General features: G+C 40.8%; 1 protein-coding gene and 1 pseudogene across 7 annotated transcripts; both read left to right on the forward strand.

Annotated features, from left to right (window-relative positions):
- Positions 1 to 11560: 11560 nt before the first annotated feature.
- Positions 11561 to 12203, forward strand: LOC132646990 (small ribosomal subunit protein uS5-like; annotated as a pseudogene).
- A 2688-nt stretch (positions 12204 to 14891) lies between these two features.
- Positions 14892 to 20491, forward strand: Crebzf (CREB/ATF bZIP transcription factor). 7 transcript variants are annotated; one of them, XM_060367545.1, is made up of 4 exons: positions 14892 to 16521; positions 16730 to 17160; positions 17867 to 17935; positions 19645 to 20491. In XM_060367545.1, the coding sequence occupies exons 1-2, from the start codon at positions 15410 to 15412 to the stop codon at positions 16743 to 16745; spliced, it is 1128 nt and encodes a 375-aa protein (XP_060223528.1). In that variant the 5' UTR covers positions 14892 to 15409; the 3' UTR covers positions 16746 to 17160; positions 17867 to 17935; positions 19645 to 20491. The 7 variants fall into 7 exon arrangements, with proteins under 7 accessions (XP_060223528.1, XP_060223526.1, XP_060223525.1 ...); XM_060367543.1 differs by having other exon boundaries at positions 16730 to 16808; XM_060367546.1 differs by having other exon boundaries at positions 14894 to 16636; positions 16730 to 16808.
- Positions 20492 to 22530: the final 2039 nt, after the last annotated feature.

Raw genomic sequence — 22530 nt, forward strand, 5'->3', positions numbered from 1 at the left:
TTGCTGCTAGAGGGGGTCGGTGAGACCCTGATCCTTTCCTTTCTGTTTGCGCACTGACCATGAGGTGGGTCATCTTGTCCTGCTGTGTGCTCCAGACATGATACCCTGTCAATACCCCCAAACAAGGGGCTAATTAATTCTGGACTAAAACTATAAAACTATAAGGAAAAATGCCCCACCTTATTGGTTAACTATCTCAGAACCTGTTATAGTAATAGAAAGCTAGTACAAGGTTATATATCTATTACATCATAGCAAAAGATTAGAAATAGCTTATACAGCCTTAAAGATCAATCAATTAACTCTACTCTTTGTAAGTCAACACAACTGTGGAAAAATAAAGAAAAAGCTCTTTTTCTATTATATAGATATCTTCAGGATATATTTAAACAAGTGAAGTAATTTAATATACACTCTCTTATGTCCTGGGGAGAAGATAGGAGCCAATGAATATAATTTATTTCTACATATACAAATAAATGTTGATGATATACCAGTGAAAGTGGTTTTTAGTGGTGTAGTAGACCATAGGGAATGCAGTTGTCAGAAATAAGATTTGGAAAGAAACGTCTCAAGATGGACAATTTTTATGTCATCCAGTTTTGGGACCATACACCACCTTACCTAGTCAAAAGATGGTAACATTTAAAATGGATGAATTTAAATTGAATTTAAAATTAATGTTTCACGCGTCTGCTTAATTTCCAGTGGACTTTATTTCTATGTAAATTATTGAAAGCCTGTAGAATTTCTTTCCCCAACTAGGCAGGCAAGATCTATTTTGGAGCAAGCCACGCAATTGCCTGACAGATCTAGGTCAGGTCATTCAGCTGGAAGCTGTAGCTCTCACAAATGCTCAGTAGCGTATGGAAAGCCACAATATCTTTTTCGTACATCAAAGAGTGCCTTCTACCATGTAGCATTTCACTCTCAGATTTGGAGACTTGAGTGTTACTACCTTTTCTCATGATTTCCACATTTTGTTAAATCTTAGATTTTATATATTTATTTCCATTGGTGTAGATCCATTATACATGATAATGTGTTAGACTTTCATACAGGTATATTGTGTTCTTTGAACATATTTCCCATCTCCCCACTCCTACTCCTGATGGTCCCCTTTGTTCTCTTAGACAGTTTCACTTCTACTTTTATGTCACATGTATGTATGTCATGTATGTATGTATATGATTTTATGTATGTATACATTCTATAAATGAAAAGTGAGAGAAATATGCAACATTTGTCTTTCTGTGACTAACATACTTGGTTTACTATGATTATCCTCAGTCATTTCTATGTTCCTGTATGACATAACTCTGTTGTCCTTTATGGCTAAAAAAATTTCATTCTGTCTATATGCATTACTTTTTATCCATTCCTATACTGATGGGTACCCAGACTGGATCTATAACTAATCTATTGTGAATTGTGCTTCAAAAAGAGTAGTTATGAAAACATTTCTGTGATACGCTGACTTGGATTCCTTTGGTAAAGACACAGGAACAGCTGGATTATAGAGTAGATCTACTTTAAGTTTTGGGAAGAACTCCTTATGGGTGTCCATCATGGATGGACCAGGGTACACCCTCACCAGCAGCGCATGCAGGTTCTCCTTTGCCCATGTTCTTACCAGCATTTGATGTTATTTTATTGCCTTCCTTGCTGACTAGAATGAGATGAAATTTCAGTGTTTAATTTGAATTTTTCTGATGGCTACTGAGACTGAATATAGTTGCATATGTTTATTGGCCATTTTACTTCGCCTTTTGAGAACCCACCGTCTATTTCATTAGCCCATTTATTGATTGAGTTTGGTTTCTTACTTAGTTTTATGAGTTCTTCATATAGTCTATAGTTAATCCTGTGTCAGATGGACAACTAACAAAGATTTCCTGCCAATTCTGTACTGTCTCTTCACGTGATTGTTTCCTTTGTTGAGAAGAAAAAAATTTAACTTCATGTGACTCCATTTATCAGTTGTTAGCATCATTTCCTTGACAACTGGAGTCCTATTGAGAAAGGCCTTGCCTATATCTTGGAATGTTCCTCCTGCTTTTCTTTCTAATGGTTTCAGAGTTTGAGGTTTTACTTTAAGACTTTTGGTCTATTTCAAGTTGATTTTTTTTTGTATACAGTGAGATATAAAGATTTAGTTTCATTCTTTTGCATATAGCTATCCAGTTTTCTCAGCACCATTTTTTCCCCAGAAGGAGTTGCCTGTTTTCTAATATATATTTTTGATATCTTTGTCAAAATTCAGGTTGCTACAGCTGCATGGGTTGTATGTACGTCTTCTATCCTGTTATAAGCTTAGATTTTAGGTATGCACTTTCTTATATGCTCAGTCTGTTGGAGTTTGCATAGTTGTTTCTGCTTTTGCACTAGTAGGGGGATGATAGTGAAGGCAGGGCAAGCCAAAACCATTATATTTACTATTATATTTACTTATTTACTATATTTAATATATTGCATTCATTTAATAGATTGTTTTTTGTGATCTATTATAGGCCAGACACTATGTTAAATACTAAGATACAATGCAAATAAGGCCTTATTGTCACTGAATTTGTTTCCAGTGGATGAGAAAAGAATGTCTCAAGAATGGGATGAATAGGAACACACACACAGTCTCCAAACCTAGTCTAGGAGAAATTAGAAAGAGCTTTTCCTGAAAGTGGATTGTGTGATAACATCCAAGAAGTAGAATGTACAGTAATTGCCTAAGACAAAGGTTGAGTAGTTCTCAATCTTCCTGATGCTGTGGCCCTTAAATACAGTTCCTCATGTCGTGAGGACCCCAACCATAAAGTTATTTTGGCTGCTACTTCATAACTGTAATTTTGCTACTGTTACTAATAATGATGTAAATATCTGATATGCAGGATATCTGATACGGGACCCCTGTGAAAGTGTCATTTGGCACGCCACCCCACCCCCCGCAAAGGCTCATGACCCACAGGTTGAGAACTGCTAGTCTAAGAGAAGAATAAAACATGCAAGTGTTAGAAGCCTTCCCAGGACCTTCTGTTCCTGGCTAAGAAAACCATCTACATTCAACCCTGTTTTTTGTTTTGTTTTGTTTTGTTTTCCAAATGATCTTAAAGAAAATATATATGGGTAGAGAGAAAATAAGAAAACTAAAATCTTGAGTAATAGAGATACTGAAAGGGTTGAACTAACTTTGTAACCTGTATGTCTTCTAAAGCCTATAGTTTTGAGTTTTAGGTTCAGGTTAAGCTAAAGCCTCTTAGTACCTTTCCAGAAAATGGAGAAATGTGACCCTATCTGTGAGGACAGATTAAAAAAAAAAAAAAAAAAAGCAAGCAAGCAATGACCTTCACTCAGCAAAAAGAATGACCAGACCCTTGCCTTCAAGATAGTGTTTCTTAGCAACAAACCCAGAGTTCTTCTGAATAGCTTTTGACCTCCAGCCAAAAGTCCACAGCCTCTAATCTCCAAGGATGAGCTAACCACCCCCACCTTAAATTGCAACTGCATCCACACTTGGCAGGACTGGCCAAGCTTGAGCACCTAAGACTAACCAATTACCTTACTTTATAGCTTCCTCATCCAATCCTAAATTGCCAAGACTGCAACTTCAAATCTCCCACAATTTTTCTTTTAAAAACCTAAAGGCCTTTGTCTCCTGGTGTCTCCAGGTGCCACTCTTCGCTGACCGGCAGGGGTGACCCCATTGCGCAATGGTTAATAAACCTCTTGCTTTTGCAAGGAGTCGTGGTCTGGGGGAGTTTGTGGGAAGGGCGCGATCTTGAACTCCTGAGCTGTGAGACCCCAGGTCTTACAATACAAACAGTATCTGGCATGAATTTTACATAAGTGTAACTATATAAACAGATGAAGTCTAATAACTTTAGAAATACCATTTTAAATGGATGTTCTTAATGCATATTCTAATAGAATTAGAACTGCAAAGAAATATTTGTAAATTGTGTTCATTAATACTAATTGTTAATTGTAATGTCATTATACTAAACCATATATATTTCAGTTAAAGCAAATACTATGTTAATGTTGCTAAGGAACAAATTTTTAGTGTTTGAAGGCATATGTTTAAGAAGTTAAAAATCTTTTAGTCTTAAATTCAAATAGGTGAATATTCTAAATTTACAATATCTTTCTCTTTTTGTTGGTTTTTGTTTGTTTGTTTGTTTGTTTGTTTTGTCTTGTCTTTTCTAGACAGGACTTCTCTGTGTGGCCCTGGTTGTCCTGGACTCACTTTGTAGACAAGGCTGACCATCAATCCACCTGCCTCTGCCTCCTTAGTACTGGAATTAAAGGCATGCACCACCACAACTGGCCAAAGATCTCTTTCTTTTACCAAAACTTATTTGTAGAGCTATTTTAATACAGCAACATGGCTACTCTGATTGAAATACAGACATTCCCTTAGCACATACCTTTAATCCCTCTGGCAGAATACAGACACACCTTTAATCACAAACAATGAAGGCAGAATTAGTTTGAAGAAGGAAGAACCCATGTTTGAAAGTGATGTCTTTCCAGGTCAACCTGGTCTACAAAGTGAGTCCATGGCAGCCAAGGCTACACAGAGAAACCCTGTCTTCAAAAAAATAAAAAAATAAATGTAAAAATAAAAACATAAGTAAAAAAGAAAGTGATGTCTATTTGATAATTGAGAGGCAGACAAAGTGACAAATCACAGAAAGATTTGACAGAATAGGATATGCTGAAATATGAGTAGAGACAGGAAGAAGGAGGCATCTTGGGGCAGGGAGAAGAAGGAGAGATAAAGGAGGAGAGGGAGGGGGAGAGAAACAGAGACAGAGAGGGGGGAGAGAGAGAGAGAGAGAGAGAGGAGGAGGAGGAGGAGGAGGAGGCATCTTTACTGGGAGAGTTTTACAGAAATAGGTTGAAGTGAAAACTAACTAGACACAAGTGAAGACAAAGTGAGCCAGAGAATGAGGAAAAAAAGCCGGAAGATTAAAACTGATCGCTAGAGTTAGTTTGAGGCAAAGCAGAGAAATTTGGTCAGAAGCTGAGAGAGAAGCCAGATTGAATCAGACATCTTGGAGAGGAGTTTGAGCCAGAATAGCTGAGTTGAACCAGTCAGCCAGAGTTCAGAAAGATCTAAAAAGGGTGAGCTTATTTAGTGAGTAAGTCTTAAAGACTGAAAATATTCTAGGCCTAGATTAGATTGTGTGGAAGCTAGAAGCTTCCAGGACTAGGCCTAGGTGAGCAGATGGAGGCAGTGAGCCTCCAAGATGACAGCCGCAGCAGGCAAATAAAAGTTCCTCTTATTTCTTAGCTTTGTCAATTGAATGACTGAATGCAAAGGCTACCCAGTGCTATGAACACCCTGAAGGCCATGTTCATGACCCCTAAAAACTATTTCTACTTAATACCTTATTTTGGAAGAGAGGCTGATACTGCAGGTAGACAAGGAAATGAATAGGATGACCCTAACCCATCTAGTTATAGTAAAAACAAACTACTAAAGAGTGTTTTCTGTGAAAAAGTGAAGACCTAAGTTGGAGGCCAAAGAGTAAGTTGAGCCTCAAAATAAGTACTGAGTTAATATACAGAATATTTAAAAGTATTAATTCATTACTGTAGACCAAAAAAAAGGAGAAAAAAAAACAGTCAAACAATAACAAAAGCAAAATAAATGAAACACTCATTGATATATTGACTCATTACTCTGAAAATTAGCTGTTAAAAGTAATTTGAGTGGACATTTAGACTATTTTTTTCTGGTTCCTGTGATGAGACAAAGCAGTGTTCAATAGAATTCCACATAGGGAATGTAAGGACAGATTAACCAAAACATTACCTTACAGTTTCTAGTGAAGAAATCTAGCACTGGATAGGATTAATAAACCAGACATGATGACAGGTGCTTATGCTCAGCCCCAAGACTCGGATTTGGGATGTGAAGGCAAGAGGATCACAAGTTTGAGTTCATTCTGGGCTGTGTCTTGAATTTCAAACCAGCTTGGGCTACCTAGCAAAATCCAATGAGGAGAAATGAGAAGAGGGAGAGGATGAGGAAAAGGGAGAGAAAAGAGTTAGGTTCGTGGAGAATTTTATAACACAGCCATTCACTATCATCATCAGAAAATATCGACCAATGGAAGCATGGTGTTACGAAATCCCAAAGTCTGCAGCCCACATAGCAAAGCAACACTTCCTAAGAAAATGTTCCAAGGATGCTGAATCTTCAGAATGTCATTCCCGCCCAGGCAACTAACTTCTTGTTTCCTGAAAAGAAGGAAGAAGAGGGGAATGGATAGTGGTAAAATTGTGATTCCACAAGCAAATAGACACATCTAAATTATGTATTATTGAACAGAACAATGGACCTTGTTCTAAAAAGCTAACATTGGGAAAAATGATAAGTACTGCTATGGGTTAGAAGAAACATAAGACATATAACCAAAAGGAACGTGTGGAATTGTTTGGGTCTTGATTCAGGCAAGTTATCTGCAACACGGTTGAAGAGAACGGAGTTTAAATAGCAAGCAAGCAAACAGGTCAGGGTATAGCTCAGTGGTGGAGCATTTGCTTAGTCTGCTTTCCCTAAGCAGCAGACTAAGGTCCATAATGATTTTATTTGTTGTGATCATTGTGCTGTGGTTACAAAACTAAAATAATAAAATGTACACTTTATCATAAAAATGTACACTGACACATGTAGGGGTGAAATAGTTTGATGCCTATTGCTTATTCTAAAATATCTCAACAAAATGAGCAAGGGAGTGAAGCAAGTGAGGCCATATATTGTTAAATATGGATGATGGGTTCATAGAAACCCACTATGTCATTCTTTTCACTGTGTGTCTAAGTCAAAATTTTCAGCATACAAAAAGGTGCAAAGTTCTGGAGATCTTTTTTCTTCCTTCCTTCTTTCTTTCTTTCCTTCCTTCCTTCCTTCCTTCCTTCCTTCCTTCCTTCCTTCCTTCCTTTTTTCTTTTTTCTTTTTTCTTCCTTCCTTCCTTTTATTTTTCTTGGGTTTTGTTGTTTTGTTTTGTTTTGAGACAGGCTCTCATTATGTAGCTCAGGCTATTCCAGAGCTCACTATGTAGATGACGGTGAACTCAGAGTTCTGCCTGCCTCTGCCTCCCAGACACTGGGACTAAAGACATGTGCCATCACGTCTAGGTTGGAGTTTCTGAAGAAAACATGATTTAGAATGGATGAAAAAGGAGGACTACCACCGAAGTGTGGTCTGAGGAGTCTGTGAGGGGACTGTGAGTTAGCTATGAAGGAACTAGCTTCCTTGCTATGAGGCCTAGAAGAGCACTGTTTCTACCTTCCGACCATCTGTGCTGAACTTCTGCACTGTTTATCCTCTTGCCATAAGCAGCAACAGTGGGTTTTCATTAAAAGACAACACAAAAAGGGTTCATGAGTGGAAAAGATTTCAGAAACCCTGCTCTCTAGGTATTGTTACCAACCTGGTTCTTCATTGAGAACCAGTCATGGCCCCTTCTAGTCTTTTTGCTACTTACAAATTATGGTCCATGGGCAAGTGGGCAAACAAAACTGAAATGAGCACTTTGGTCTTTGTATTATACTTACATTTTTTTCTGTGTCTAGTCAAAACTCTTAGTAACCATGACTCGGCTGCATTCTCCGCTATCTATGATCTGATTGTCCACCTTAGAAAAGCCAACAAATGGATCAATGCTGCCACCATGGTCATTAGGAAAGCTCTAGCATACTGGCACTCATCTTTGTCAATCCCCTTTTAATGTGATGTCCTTCATTGTAAATGTGAACAGGAAAACAAACAAAAAAACCCCACAGAAGCAAAGTACATTTGTCAGTCCTCTCTAGGTAAAGAAATTTGGAGGGCTCAGTGACGTAAGGGCCTTAATAGAACACTTTTCAAGGGTCTTACTGTTGGTCTACAAAATGGCTTTGCTGTGTCTTTTATGTCTCTTGGAGCTTTTGCTCTGGGCAGTGAAAGACCCCGGCAGTGCAGATACTTTTGCAGTTCTTCGGACAATTCCACAACAAGGAAGAAAAAGTCTCTTCTGATGCCCAGCTTATGAGCCCACCTGCAGGTGGATCGTCAAGCCCTGGTCAAGGCTTTTGACCTTTGCCCAGATCTGACTAAATCCCATGAGAATACTTGAGTCACATTGCCACCACTCCCCACACACACTGAGAGAAACAGCAAATGTTTTGAACTACATATATATATATATATATATATATATATATGAGGTTTATTAGGTGGATATGGAGAGAGAGAGAAGGGAGAGCAGGACATGATGGGGAAAGAAAGAGAGAGGGAGGAAAGAGAGAGAAAGGAAAAGAGAGAAAAGGAGAGAGAGGGGGCACCCCGATAGAGAGTAAGGACCAAGAGAGAGAGGACCAAGAGTGCAAGAGCTGTTGCTGTTTTGAACTCTTATAATGCACAAAGTAAACAAATGTGGGTTTGTTTTTTTTTTTTTTTTTTTTTGTCAATTTTGATCACAGAGTTTGGGCGGCGGCATGATTTTTTTTTTTTTTTTTTCCCTGATTCCTGGGTCACAGCATAAGACAGGGTTTTTCTGTGTAACCCTGGCTGTAGACCAGGTTGGTAGCAAACTAAGAGAGATCTGCCTGTATCCTCTCCCACTGAGGCCTGATAAGGCAGTTGAGTTAGGGGAAAGTGATCCAGAGGCAGGCAACAGGGTCAGAGACAGCCACTACTCCCATTGTTAGGGGACCACGTGATGACCAAGTTGCAAATTTGCTACATATGTGTAGGGGGCCTAGCTCCAGCCCATACATGCTCTTTAGTTGCTGGGTCAGTCTCTGTGAGGCACCATGGGCCCAGGTTCGTTGACTCTGCAGGTCTCCTCGTGGTGTTGATCTCTCCCTCTATCCTTCCTCCTACTCTTCCTCAAAACTCTCCAGCTCTGACTATTGCTTGGCTGGGTCACAGCATTTCTTTTTCGTTTTTTGGAGACAGGGTTTCTCTGAGTAGCCCTGGCTGTCCTAGACTGGCTTTGTAGACCAGGTTGGCCTCAGACTCACAGAGATCCACCTGCTCTGCCTCCTCAGTGCTGGGATTAAAGGCGTGTGCCACTGGGTTCTTAAGCAGTGTTGAATCCAACATTCCAGCTTTCTGTTTTATGGCTTCTCTAGTTGGGACAGAAAGACCAACTCCCTCCATGTTGTGTTTCTCTGGCCTTGTGTTTATTCTCCCAACCCTACAGTGAATGAGGTCAAAACCAGGACCTCCTGCTTGGTAGTAAGCATTCTACCACTGACCTATATCCCCAGAACTCTGACAGGCAACGCTGGCCACCACTCTGAGGTTCACGCCTACAGTTTTTCCAGTGACTTTTTAAGCATACAGTTTAGGCATTACATTTCATTTTACTTAGAACAGCTGGATTCGATTCTGTTTCAACTGACTGACATAGATCCACAGCATATTTGGGCTGCTTCTCATATCCCACAATTGTCCCCCATGGCTACTATAGCCAATACAAAAACATGGTGTAAAGCAACAAATTAACTGCTTCAGGCTTGTAAGGTAAAATCAGAAATCAAGTTGTTGGCAAGGGTGTGCTTTCTTTCTCTCTCATGGCTGCAGGGTGGACTCCTCTCTTTGCTTCTGTCAGTCTCTGGTGTTTGCTGGCAACTTTCAGCACTTTTGACTTACTGAAACAGGGGCCTTGTTGTCTAGTCAGCTTCTTGTCATTGTATTTACACAGTGTCTCCCATGTATGATCCTTTTCAGTGTGTCTCTGTCTCTTTCTCTTCTTCCTCCTCCTCCTCCTTTCCTGTCTCCTCCTTTTCTTCCTTGTTTCCTTTCTTCCTTCCTCCTCTTCCCCCTCTCCTTTTCTCCTTCTCTCCTCTTCCCTTTCTCCCCTCTTATTCTTCCTCTTGTTCTTCCTCCTCCTTTCCTTCTTTCTCTTCTTCATCTCCTCCTCTTCTTGTCTTCCTCTTTATTCTCCTCCTCCTGTTCCTTCTTTCCTTTCTTCTTTTTCCTGCCCCTCCTTCTCTTTCTCTTCTCTACTCACCCTCCTCTCTTCTTTGACAGTCTCATGTAACCTCGGCCTGCTTCAAATTTGCTCTATAGCCAAGTATGGCCTTGAACTTTTGGTCCTTCTGCCTATGCTCCTTCCATGCAGGATTTCAGGCGTGCACTACCCTGTCCCATTTATATGGTTCTAAAGAGCAAACAAAAAAAAGGCTTTGCAGATGCTAGACAAGACTTTACCAAAATGAGCTACATACCCAGATCTCAAAATAGTTTTCATTTTTATTTATTAAAATTATAGATTGTTTATTTGCATGTACATGTGTGCATTATATGAGGGGTAAGTTGGGTGTGCAGGTGGCGGTCAAAGAATAACTTTAGACAGTTGGTTCTCTACTTTTACCTTTATGTGGTTTCTGGGGATTGGACACAGTCACCAGAACTGTACAGCAAGAATCTTTACCTGCTGAGCGATGTTTCCAGCCTCACTTCTGCAACTTTTTAAATTTTATAAGGACTCTAGTCACACTAGTTCACCATAGCAACCATATCTCAAATGTATTAGTTTTGTAAAACTGTTGCTTTTTCATGTAGGACGGGTTGCCCTCCTTATAATCAGCTCTTAGAGTCCATCAAGGTTTGATACCATCAGGCATCATCTTTTAGTTTCCCAAATGAAAAATTTACATATAAATGTCTCAGGGATGCGTTTACAGTCCTCTCCTACCTGCAAAGCCTACTGTCGAAGAACTAAAGATCTCATGGTGGGGAAAAATGATTGCGTTATAGAAAAACAAAGAATGCTAATAAATATCGATCTTGTTCCTGCCACCCATTTGTTCTTATATTGCCTGCTTTCTGCAAAATTACAAGGCTTTCTTTTTTCAGGGTGCCAATGACAGTCTTGGGTATTTGTAATCATGTTCTTAGTTCATTTGCTGATATCATGGATGCTGAGATGGTGCACACGATTTCTCTTCTTGCTGCTCCTTTGCCTTCCTTTCACAGTGTACACTTTGGGTTTCGGCTTAAACATCTTCCTAGGAAACATTTCCTTGACCATCCAAAACTAAAACAACCATGGGTTCATTTTCAATCTCATGACTTAGATGACTCAGCTTGCCTTTCTGCTAATACTTTATCTGTGAATCGTCTCCTTGTAGTCTAGCATTTGCTTGTGGAAACCTCACCAACGTGCTAATCATTATCCTTGACACATGTACGATGTCTATGTGGAGGTTTCAATGAGAGTGGCCCTCACAGGCTCTCATGTTTGAATGCTTGGATCCCAGCTGGTGAACTGTTTAGGAAGAATTATGTGGCCTTATTGGAGGAGGCGTATAACGGGGGGGTGGGCTTTGGGTTTCAAAAGCAATGCCAGGGTCAGTCTCTCCTTCTGTCTGCCTCCAACATGCAGATCATTATATAAGCTCTTAGCTACTGCCCTGGCACAATGCCTGCTTTTCTGTGGCTATGGTTTTTGTCATGATGGTCATGAACTCACCCTCAAATCAGTAAACAAGCTCTCCACTAAATGCTTTCCTCTATAAGTTGCTTTGGTCATACTGTCTCTTTACAGCAAGAGAACAGTAACTAACGTCCTTGGAGGAGATCTTCCTGTTCTCCCTGCCCATTAGGGAACCCTAGATTATTGACTTTTTCCTGGGTACATCCCTAAAGGATGGGGTTCTAGAGATCTGCCAGTGTAGAAGCAGACACCAGCTGGGAAGTTCAAGGCCGTCGCTATTTGGGACTACAGTGGTTATGTTGGCCTGGGTGTAAAGCATTCCAAGGAAGTAGCCACTGACATCCTAGGGGTCCTAATCTTGGCCAAGCTTTCTATCGTCCTTGTACAGAGGCTACGTGGGGAACAGGATTGGCAAGCCCAACACGGTTCTGTGCAAGGTGACAGGCCGCTGTGGTTCTGTTTTGGTATGTCTCATTCCTGCCCCCAGAGGCACTGGCATCCTTTCTGCTCCTGTGCCCAAGAAGCTGCTGCTGATGGCCAGTACTGATGATTGTTCCATATCAGTGGGGTCTGACTGCCAGCCTGGGCAACTTTGCCAACACCACCTTTGATGCCATCTCCAAGACCTGCTGCTACCTGACCCCTGACCTCTGGAGAGAGACTGTGTTCACCAAGTCTCCTTATCAAGAATTCACTGATCATCTTGTGAAAACCCACACCAGCGTCTCTGTTCAGAGGACCGAGGCTCCAGCTGCAGCTACCACATAAGGGTGTTTTTACACAAGAAAAACAAACTGAATTAAGTTCGTTCAAACAAAAGAATTTAAAAGTTGTTGATGTTCAATTAGTACAGCCCTTGCCTAACACACAAGAAGTCGTGGGTCCGTTCCTGAGCAAGACATTGATCCTTTCTTTAAGAAAGCAACAAGAAATTGTTCTCTCAAATTTCATGCTTACCTTAGAAGAGATAGAGTAAAAGTAATTAAGATGTGTAGGAGGAACGGAAGTCCTTGTGATCACAGTTAAGTACTCAGAGAACCATAAATATTAAACATAAACAGTTGTCTCTTCAAAGAGACATAGCCCGTTTTCCATCCAGAAAGCTAGGAGCAGATGTGGTTAATAGCCTGGCGACCTTTACTATCTGTGTGGCAGAGACCACTTATCTTGTACTTGTTTTTTTTGTTGTTGTTGTTTTTCCTGTAGTTGTTTTTTTCAGTCAATCATAGAACCTGTATTTATGAGAGATGTCACTTGTACTTTAGAGTTTCAAGATCATCATGTCTTATTGTTTTGCACATTCAATTGAGTTAGTTATCACCAGAAATTTTTTTCACCAAATTCAGTTGTGCTTAAATATGCCTAAAATAAACCACTCAAGGATTTCACTCTTGGAAGTTTGAATCAACATAGACTGCTGAGTCATGTTAAACTGAATTACCCCCCCCCCTTTTTTTTTAAAATCTTTTCAAAATTATCTATTTTTATTTTATGTACACTGGTGTTTTGCCTGCATCTATGTCTGTGTGATGGTGTCAGATCCTGGATTTACAGATAGTTGTGAGCTGCCGTGTGGGTGCTGGGAGTCGAACTCCAGGTCCTCTGGAAGAGCAGTCAGTGCTCTTAACTGCTATCTCTCCAGGCCCCTGAACTCCCATTGGTAATTACTCTGCTTCCTGTAGTGGATGCAGAAACTCCCACCACACCCCCACTCTAGCAATATTGGACCAAAATATAGTGAGGTTTACAATAAGCAGAATTCATTACAGTATCAGTGCTATGAGCAAAGAACTCATTGAATAAAATGATATGGAAAGTCTAGGAAATGAAATTTTATTCACCTGTGAGTCCACATTAATGTGAATGAAAGTTGTCCATAGATGTTCAGATCAAAAGGGAAGAGAGGCTATGTGCTGCCTGTCTGAGCATAGAAAAATCTAATTGTACAGACTCAATTTTTAATGACAGTTATTTTGGTATCGATTGTATATCTCTGATTATTAACTCATTTCTACATTAGCTAACTATTTTGCAACAATCACTATGGCCAGAAAAGCAAGACAGCTGTGAGGAAGGTGAGCATGACAAGGAGGAGGAGAAAATCAGAGGAGAGGTGAGGGAGACGGAGAAGCACGTGTGAGGAGGCTTTTCTTGCATCAAGAGCTTTCTCTCTAAGGAGGTTATTTAAGAAACTTCCTTGTGCTTTAATTTTTCTGCTTTTCCTCAATCTATTGTGGAAGCTTTTAAATCATATATACCAAATTTCATAATACAGTAAAAAGATAATAAATCAATCAATGACGTTGAGTTTTGAGTCAGGCAGAAGTATACAGTTAGATGAGGATGGCCCTTCCATTCGGTCCCTGGTTCCTTCCATTCATGACACCTGTGATGAAGGCAAGCCAGAGCGTATGCCACCTTGGTCTGTGTGTGATGCTTTAGCAAACCAAGACTGCTCACATCTGTGCTAGGTTGGAGTTCAGTTCCTAAGGCCTGGGTTCTGGCCTTTACTTGTAAAGTTTTCAGGGCAGGAGACTAACTCTGTCTTTTTAAGGTCAGGCTCAAAGCATGCCTGGAGTGTTGCTCATCTCTATTGTCTTTCCTTAAATTGATCAATCTGAAGTAGGAGGAGGGGTACAGATCCCAGGCCACCAAGAATACAGCCTCCCATCCCTGTGTGTGTGTTTCTTAAAATTAAAAATTGCTGTTGCTATCCTTTTTTCCCTGCTTTTAATTCTTTATTTAGCAGAGATGAGCCTGACCAAAACATCTAGAAGGTAAATTTTTTTTGGGGGGGGTTGTGTGTGTGTGTGTGTGTGTGTGTGTATCTACTGCCTAGAAGCCTAATTTACTTTGAGCTTAATTAGAATAATAAACGATTCCGTGCAGTTAGCAACTAACCTTCCCCTTCTCTCTCTAGTTAATCTGTGCATTCATTGGCCTTTCTTGGGAAAACATGAGCTACAGTATGATGTTTCATTGTATTGTAGGACATCTGTAAACGTTTCAAATCTCAGCTCCCTAGAGATGTTCAGCACGAGCGATTCAGAACCACAGATAACAGAATTTGACACTGTCTTCAGAATTGGTCTTTTCAAAAGCTGATATTAAAAAAAAAACACAAAAAACCAAAAACAAGCACTGAAAAAGCATAAGAAATTGCTATGGCTTGACAAATGAAAAATGAAAGAACAATACAAACGGCAAAACAAGAGACCGATAAACAAACAAACCGCCCCATGCTGTCAAATCAGCAAAAGCTGTAAGCAACCTGTGTTGCAAAGACCAATTATGTTGAGAATGGTAACAGCGGTGGTAGTCGTATGAGAGATTATTTTCCGAGACTGAGGACCTCTGAATGTCGCCCGGGTAGTTAGATAACGTTAGTACGCGACTACGTTTCTCAGAAGCTGTTAACGCTGTTTGGATGATGAAGGGTGGTCTTTTGTTTAAGCGGCGACTACTCCCTCGTGTGTGTTGCTTCACTTGCAATTTAGGGAGAAACAGCAAAGCTGTTCACACAGAGTAGGTAAAACATGTCTAGACGTCACGTATCGGACCGTCGAGTTTAGTCCTGGGTGGCATCGATGAATTAAGGGGTGCCAACCGCGGTTGCATTGTTTTTGCCCCGGTTCCTATGACATCACCACAAAACCAGACTCAACCGCGCCTTGGAGGCAGCCGAAGTCTCGCGATACTGCGGCTGGAGGAGCGCGTTGTTGTGGGCGGGGCGAAGAGGGCGAGCAACTTCCGGCCGGGCTGCTGTCCGGGTGGCGCGGCCGAGTCCTCACGGGCCCCGCCGCTTCGCGCTCGCCCTGCCTTTCCTTCCCCCCCGCCTCGTGCGGGGGGCTGGGCGGCCGCGGGAGGCCACTCGGACCCTCCCCGCGCCCGCGGCCGGGCCCGCGCCGTGGCTGTGCGCGCGGGGGCCCGGGGCCTGCGGGGCCGCGGCCTACCCGGGCCCGCCGCTCGGCCCTATGCGGCACAGCCTGACCAAGCTGCTGGCAGCCTCGGGCCGCGACCTCCCGAGCCACCGCGACAGCCGGGGGCCGCCCGCCGCGTGCGCGACGCCCCGGGACCCGAGCCGGGCGGCCGCGGGGGCCGAGACGCCGGGGCCCGGGTCGCCTGACCGCGAGCGGCCTCCCGCCGGCGGGGTCGAGCCCGAGGCCCGGAGGGGGAGCTGCGGCGGCGTGGCCGTGCGCGCGCCCGCGCCCTCGCCCGCGAAGATGGAGGAGGAGGAGGAGGACGCCACCGGCACGGTCCCCAAAGAGGAGCCGGAGGACATGGACTTCCTGTCTGGGCTGGAGCTGGCCGACCTGCTGGACCCTCGGCAGCCGGACTGGCACCTGGAGCCCGGGCTCAGCTCGCCGGGGCCGCTGTCCTCGTCCGGCGGAGGCTCGGAGAGCGGCGGCCTGTTGCGGGGGGACGAGGACGACGACGAGAGCGCGGCCGCCGAGATGCAGCGCTTCTCCGACCTGCTGCAGAGGCTGCTGAACGGCATCGGAGGCTGCAGCGGCGGCGGTGACCGCGGCGGCGGGGAAAAGAGGCGGAGAAAGTCGCCGGGAGGAGGAGGAGGAGGAGGCCCAGGAGGCCCTGGAGGAGGCGGCGGTGGCGGCGGCGGCGCCAACGACACCAACCAGACGGCGACCAAGAGTCCCCGGAAGGCGGCGGCGGCCGCTGCCCGTCTTAATCGGCTCAAGAAGAAGGAGTACGTGATGGGGCTGGAGAGTCGAGTCCGGGGACTGGCAGCCGAGAACCAGGAGCTGCGGGCCGAGAATCGGGAGCTGGGCAAGCGCGTGCAAGCACTGCAGGAGGAGAGTCGCTACCTACGGGCCGTCCTAGCCAACGAGACCGGACTGGCTCGCCTGCTGAGCCGGCTGAGCGGCGTGGGACTGCGGCTGACCACCTCGCTCTTCAGAGACTCGCCCGCCGGCGACCACGACTACGCCCTGCCGGTGGGGAAGCAGCCGCAGGAGCTGCTGGAAGAGGACGACGCGGCGGGAGGAGTGTGTCTCCATGTGGACAAGGATAAGGTGTCGGTGGAGTTCTGCTCGGCGTGCGCTCGGAAGGCGTCGTCTTCTCTTAAAATGTAGGGTCAAGTAATCTGCTCTTTATCCGCGTTTACCCCTTTCTGCACCCTTACACCATGTAAAACACCTTAGTGGGACATCTTCACCGGACACATTTCAGAGGCGGAAAAAAAAGTAATATTAAGTCTTTTAACTGTTTAAAAGCATGAATGTGACACTGTAACCAACTCCTAATGATAACTTGTGACTATTAAATCTCTCTGACAGTTTCTTTTTTAGGTGATTTCCTTCCTGCCAGGCTCCCGTTGTAGGGGTTACAGAACAGTCGTTCCCGCCTCACAACCTGGTAAGGACCCATCTCTTCACGTAACGCTCATGCTCTGCTGCTTAGGCTAATGGGCAACATCTCAATTTGTGTGTGTGGTTTTTTTGTTTGTTTGTTTCTTTTTTTATTGTTGTTTGGAAGGCGGGAGGGGAATCTTGATTTGGGCCCTGTCCACCCTGGAAACAGACTTGTGCTGGTCATTAATGTACTTAAGTTGCTTCTGGTTGAAATAGCTGTTAAATGTGTCCCCTTGTTCAGAGTTGCGTGTACCTAGCTCTTCTGTCCCCAGTGTGGACATGGCCTTGGATGACATCGGTTCCAACTGTACACTGAAACCTGCTAATAGAGATACAGTTTGGAGACAGTGAAACAGGTGAAGTTGAATGGAAGTTCCGAGTTGTACAAGGTGCAAATTGGAATTCCAATTGTAGAGCAACTTTTCAGAGGTTGACAATAAGTATTTGAGGCATGCACAAATGTATTTTTTTTTCTGGAGATGGCAAATCTCTTAAAATACTTAAGAATGCCTTACAGTTTTCAGTAGAAAATACAGAAATACGTTCTATTTAAGATCTTAATATTTCACCACTTGAGAAGGTGGAAGTTAACATGCCCATCAGATTTCTGTGTTTTAATTAAAGGATGATAAACGAAATGTTTCTTTGAGGACCAGCACAGTAATTACCTATCAACGAGTATGAAGAAATTGTTGAATTTATTTTTGTTGTATTAAAATTTAGGCTAAAGTTTTGTATGATTATTAGATATTGAAGGTTGTGAAATGTGAATGAAAACATGTAAAGTGAGGCTTCACAAAGAATATTTTCTCCATTTCTAAAACCTTTGTCTTATTTAAAAACACTTTTTAAAATTAAATGGTTCTGGCCACTTAATGATAGATTGCTGCTGTTTTTCCAAAGATGGGAAATATTTCTTCTTTTGAAATCCCTTCTATTGTCCACTTGTCTAAATCTGTGTTGTGATGCTCTGAAATAAAGAGACATTAAATTCTTTGTGAAACATCACTGTTTGATAAAGGATATACGTATTTAGCATCCTTGTTTTTCTTTGTGCTAAAGTGGATACAGCTGTTGGGGCAGAAGAGACGGGACCAGCTGCTGGCCACATTTCCTGCTTTATTTTAAAAGGTAGTATAAGAAATAAGGAAACAGAGGTAATATCAGGGCTTCTGCTGTCTTTTATTTTTAAAATGTTCGTAACTAAGTATTTTCCAGCAGTCCAAAGATGTAAGTTATCTTACACGTAAGATGTTTTATTTTGTTATTTGGTTATGGAAATGGAATCTTGTTCTTGCACAACTAACTGTAAATGTTTTGTTGCTAGATAATATGATTTGAGACCTAAGTTCGTCTCTGGTTTTCAGTATATCACATTTTGTAGAATTACCTACTGCACTTGAGCATGACTGGGTCGTAGCCAACCTCACAAAACGGAGTGATGGACCTGCTTCTACAAGGGCAGGAACAAGCCCCACAGTGCAGCTGCATGGATTTTAGTGCCTACTGAATTATATATATATACATATATATATAAACCAAAAGTAGTTGGGAAATTTGAAATGACTAATTTGTGCTCTTTCTGAAGTATGTTAAATGTAGCTTTTGAAACAGAAGCCTTGAATTGAAATTTAATACTTGAACATTTTTGTATATATTTCTTTGTATATAATTTTGTGCAGTACTGATGACAAAAATATGGTGTCATAATAAAATCAGGTTTGTTGATCTTTCAGTTATGGGCTCAAAGAATTTATTCATTACTAACATGATATTGGAAATAATGGATGAAAATAGGAAAAATGATTGTTGTTAATTCAGGTCTTATTCAAAAGGTTCTGGAAGCAGTAAGTTCTTTTCCTAAAAATTATACCATTTCTGTGGAATGTTTCTTAACATTAGTGCTTTTCCTGCATTCGAAGTACGGGCTTGGGGAGAATCACTTTCTGCATTGGGATGTTTTGAAATTCCAAGTACAGATTTTTAGAATGTCATTTTATAAATGGCAGTTTGGACAATTAAGAGCTCTTGACAGTGGCAAGATTAGAGTGTCCTGTTTTTAAAGCTGCTTTCTTAGGTTCCTTATGTTTTATTAACTGTCATTTATGTTTCCATTTCATTGTTTCTTTTCTAGTTTTGGTGACAGTGATTTTTTTGTCTTTTTTTTTTGGCATCAACTCATGGTCTTGTTTTTACATGGTAACTGCATGTATTTAGACCTATCAGGGGGTTTAAATAATTTGATCATATTTATGTGTAAGCACATTTTACTGTAAAAGTTTGGGTTTCTCAATTTACAACAGTTGTTTATTTAAGTATGTAGTAAACAGTATCTTATAGTGTCCTGTTCACTACTTGTTAATTAAAAAAGTTATGATTAATATAAAACTGTTGTCTTACTATTTTTAGAAAATTGTGTTGTTAATAATTAGCCCTTTGATAGAGTTCTGGAATATAAAATAGATTGCTTTGAAATTTTCAGGTTTGGCAGTATTTACTGTGATGGTTGAGAACAATTTAGTATTTGGGGAACTATTTCAGGTTTTATTTCTGACTTGTACCTGAGGTAAAAGTGATAGTAAACCTAAAAATGAAGCTTTTAAATACCTGTCTTCCTATGTAATTCATACATTAATTGACTAACACATATTGGCATAGTATTTCTATCATAGTGACTTAAGTTTTTGACCTTTTTTTTTTTTACCAGACTTAACTAAAAAGTACAATTGTTAAAAATGTAGTCACACCTCTGATATATTCCAACAAAGTATTCAGAATATTTTAAATATCTGTTCATTTTATACTCGCTAAATTAATCTCTTTCTCTTCTCTTTAAACAGCTTAGCAGTATCTGCAAAAACGAATCTTTTCCTACAACCTGTTAACTGACTGGACTGATGGTAACAGTAATTGTGGGAGCCATGTCGGTCAAAAATTGGCATCTGCTGAAAAACGTGAATGCCATTTCCAAGGTCCCAAATTACTTCTATACTGATTACACTTTCCAGAAATGGAGATATGAAAAGATTCTCTGGAATGCTTGAAAGACTTAATAGAAATCCATGAGACTAAGATAATTTTGGAACAAAATTACACTTATTTACTTTTTTTCTTTCATGGCAGTAATATTAAATTTATTTCATTTTTTAAAAAAATGTAACCATTGGAGAAGAGAATTATAGTGTTTCATCAAGAAACATTAGATTTTTTACACAATCAAGGACATTCTTTGGAATTAGAATGACATAAATAGGCTAGCAGTGATCACAAAACTTACGAGTTTGTATTTCTGGAATGTAAAGAGCCACTTTGGAAGACAGACACTTTGCTGAGTAGAATAAAGTCCTTAACTTAAAGAGCAGTACTTTTAAATAGATGCATTGATTGTATATTTTGAAAAAGTTATTCTGACAATATGTCTGGGTCATATTGCAATTTAGGGTAACATGAGCATGTGTGCAATCCCAGGGTTTGTTATCTTGGTCATTCTGAGTACTTGATGCTGTTGAATGTGTTGGGGTTTCTGATGCGTGATACAGTTTCTAGCATTCTCTGTTAACATTTCTGTAGTGTTCTGTAAGGACCTTCATATTCTGGATGATAATGACTTATTTCATCAAGTAAAGCACTCAGAGCCCAATCATTTATTATTGTTGGAATATGCTAATACATTTTTCATCCGGCCTAGACTGAGTCATTTTATTTTTGGTTCATTTGGGAAATAGGCAGATAGAAGAGGGAGATGGTAGGAAGTAGTGTTATTATACTCTTAACAGTATGATACTCAAAATTCATTCAGGTTGCTCTGTTTGTTGTGTTCATCTGTATGTTCAGTGCTCATAAAGCCAAAAAGTAAAGGGAATTCCCACAGGCTGTCATTTAAAGTGGCCAGTGCACCTATAGTACAGCTGATCATAGCCAAAGGTGTCCATTTGTTGACCTTGAATATGACTGATAGAACACAGCATAGATGATTCACTAAGAATGTATATCTTAATGTGCAGTTATCTGGTTGAGGTATTTTGAAGGTAGAGATTAAGAGCTCACAGATGCAGTCAGATTTTAAACTAAATGGTTCTTGAAAGTTGAATAGGTAATACTCACTTGTGTTCTCCCCTTTTTATGTTGATTCTAAGTTTTGAGCCCCATGTTTATATTTTTATTGTGTTCCTGCGTTAGTTCTTCCACACTTCCTCTATTAGGAATTAAACACTACACTATAGAATTTTTATCTAATCACTATGTTTAGAACCCTGTAATACTGTCAGTGTAACAATTTGAATTTTACTGTAGTCCAAGTGTTTCCAAATTTTGTATCATCCTACACCTTTCTGACTTACTGTCTAGAATTTGCATTTTATTATGTGCACACACATACACGTATCACAGATATAATGAATATGAATACTTTTTAAAGCCATGTACCTGGTCAGAGCAGGTGGTAAACTTCTGAATAGTTTGTCTACTTTAGACAGTAACTATTTTCCTCAGTGAGGCATTCTTAGATCTGAGCTATAAAGGGCTGAGTTTCCTCAGGTTTTGATGTTATTCACAGTTGATGTCATGTACCTGCCTTTTGAAAAGTTTGGTAGGCTTGTAGCAGTAGACTAAGCATTTACTGCTTAGTTGCCCATTTCTGCTGGTTAAAAAAAAAAAAAAAAGGATTTGACTATGTGGCAGAGGGATGAGGTTTAGGAATCCTTCCATGATAGCTAGCAGGTTAGGAGTAATGTCCTTGGACCATTTTGAGCATAGTAAACAGTTTGTACTTACCAAACAGCTTATCATTGTATTTTGAATTACTAAGTTGATTACATACCATCTGTATACCTAAGGAATCTAATTTAGTAATGTTATTTTTAATTTTGATCAATTGAATTATGCAGTGAGAATGTAGATGGACAGCTTTGTATCAGAAAGCCTTTACTTTTGCTATCATTCCTTGTGAAATTGGCAATCATGTACAAAATACATTTTCTCATTGTAGTTCTAAAGATATGTATATTAAATTTGGGGAACTCTAGAAAGGAAGCAAAAGAAATACAACCCAGGGGAAGATATAGTAAACATCTTTTCTTGGAAACTTCTCCTTCCCTCATAATTATTCTACTTAAAAAAAAAAGATTGAATAGAAAAATAGAATCCATGTGCTTTTGAAAGAACAAATCATGGCATTCTGCTAAATCTCACTTAAATTTTAATGGCAGCCTTGTTTTGTTGATGGAGACAAGTATCCTACTGTGGACTAGAAATCACTAGGTAGATGAAGCTAGCCTTAAACTTGGGAGTATGGCTCTGCCCCCCCCCCCCAGTCGCTAGGCATGCCTGGGTATTTTTTCTTTAGCTTGTTTCACATGCAAAGCCTTTCCTAAACAAGTCATAGTATTTAGAAGGAATAGTTAAGGTGTACTTATGAATGAAACCATACTTAGTATGGTTTTAGACTTTAGTATACTCTTTCGTGATTAGCTTGTTGCATGGAGAATTGATCTAATGTGCATTACAAAAACTATCCACATTTCATGATCTTAAGCTATGTATAACTAGTGGCTAATATTGACAATGTAGGTATTTGTGACCATAGAAATTGTTTGACAGTGTTTAGATTCCACAAAAGACTAGGCACAGTGGCATATGCTTGTGGCACAGGCACAGCACGCAGGGAGGCAGAGGCAGCAGGATCTCTGAGTTCAAGGCCAGCTTGGTCTAACAAAGTTAGTCTAGGA

This window comes from Meriones unguiculatus, chromosome 14 (genome assembly GCF_030254825.1).
Source record: "Meriones unguiculatus strain TT.TT164.6M chromosome 14, Bangor_MerUng_6.1, whole genome shotgun sequence".
NCBI classification, from domain to species: Eukaryota; Metazoa; Chordata; class Mammalia; order Rodentia; family Muridae; genus Meriones; species Meriones unguiculatus.

Bases quoted from the DNA above. Each gene is read 5' to 3' on its own strand.
- Crebzf (XM_060367542.1), top strand. From the start codon at position 15,410: ATGCGGCACAGCCTGACCAAGCTGCTGGCAGCCTCGGGCCGCGACCTC.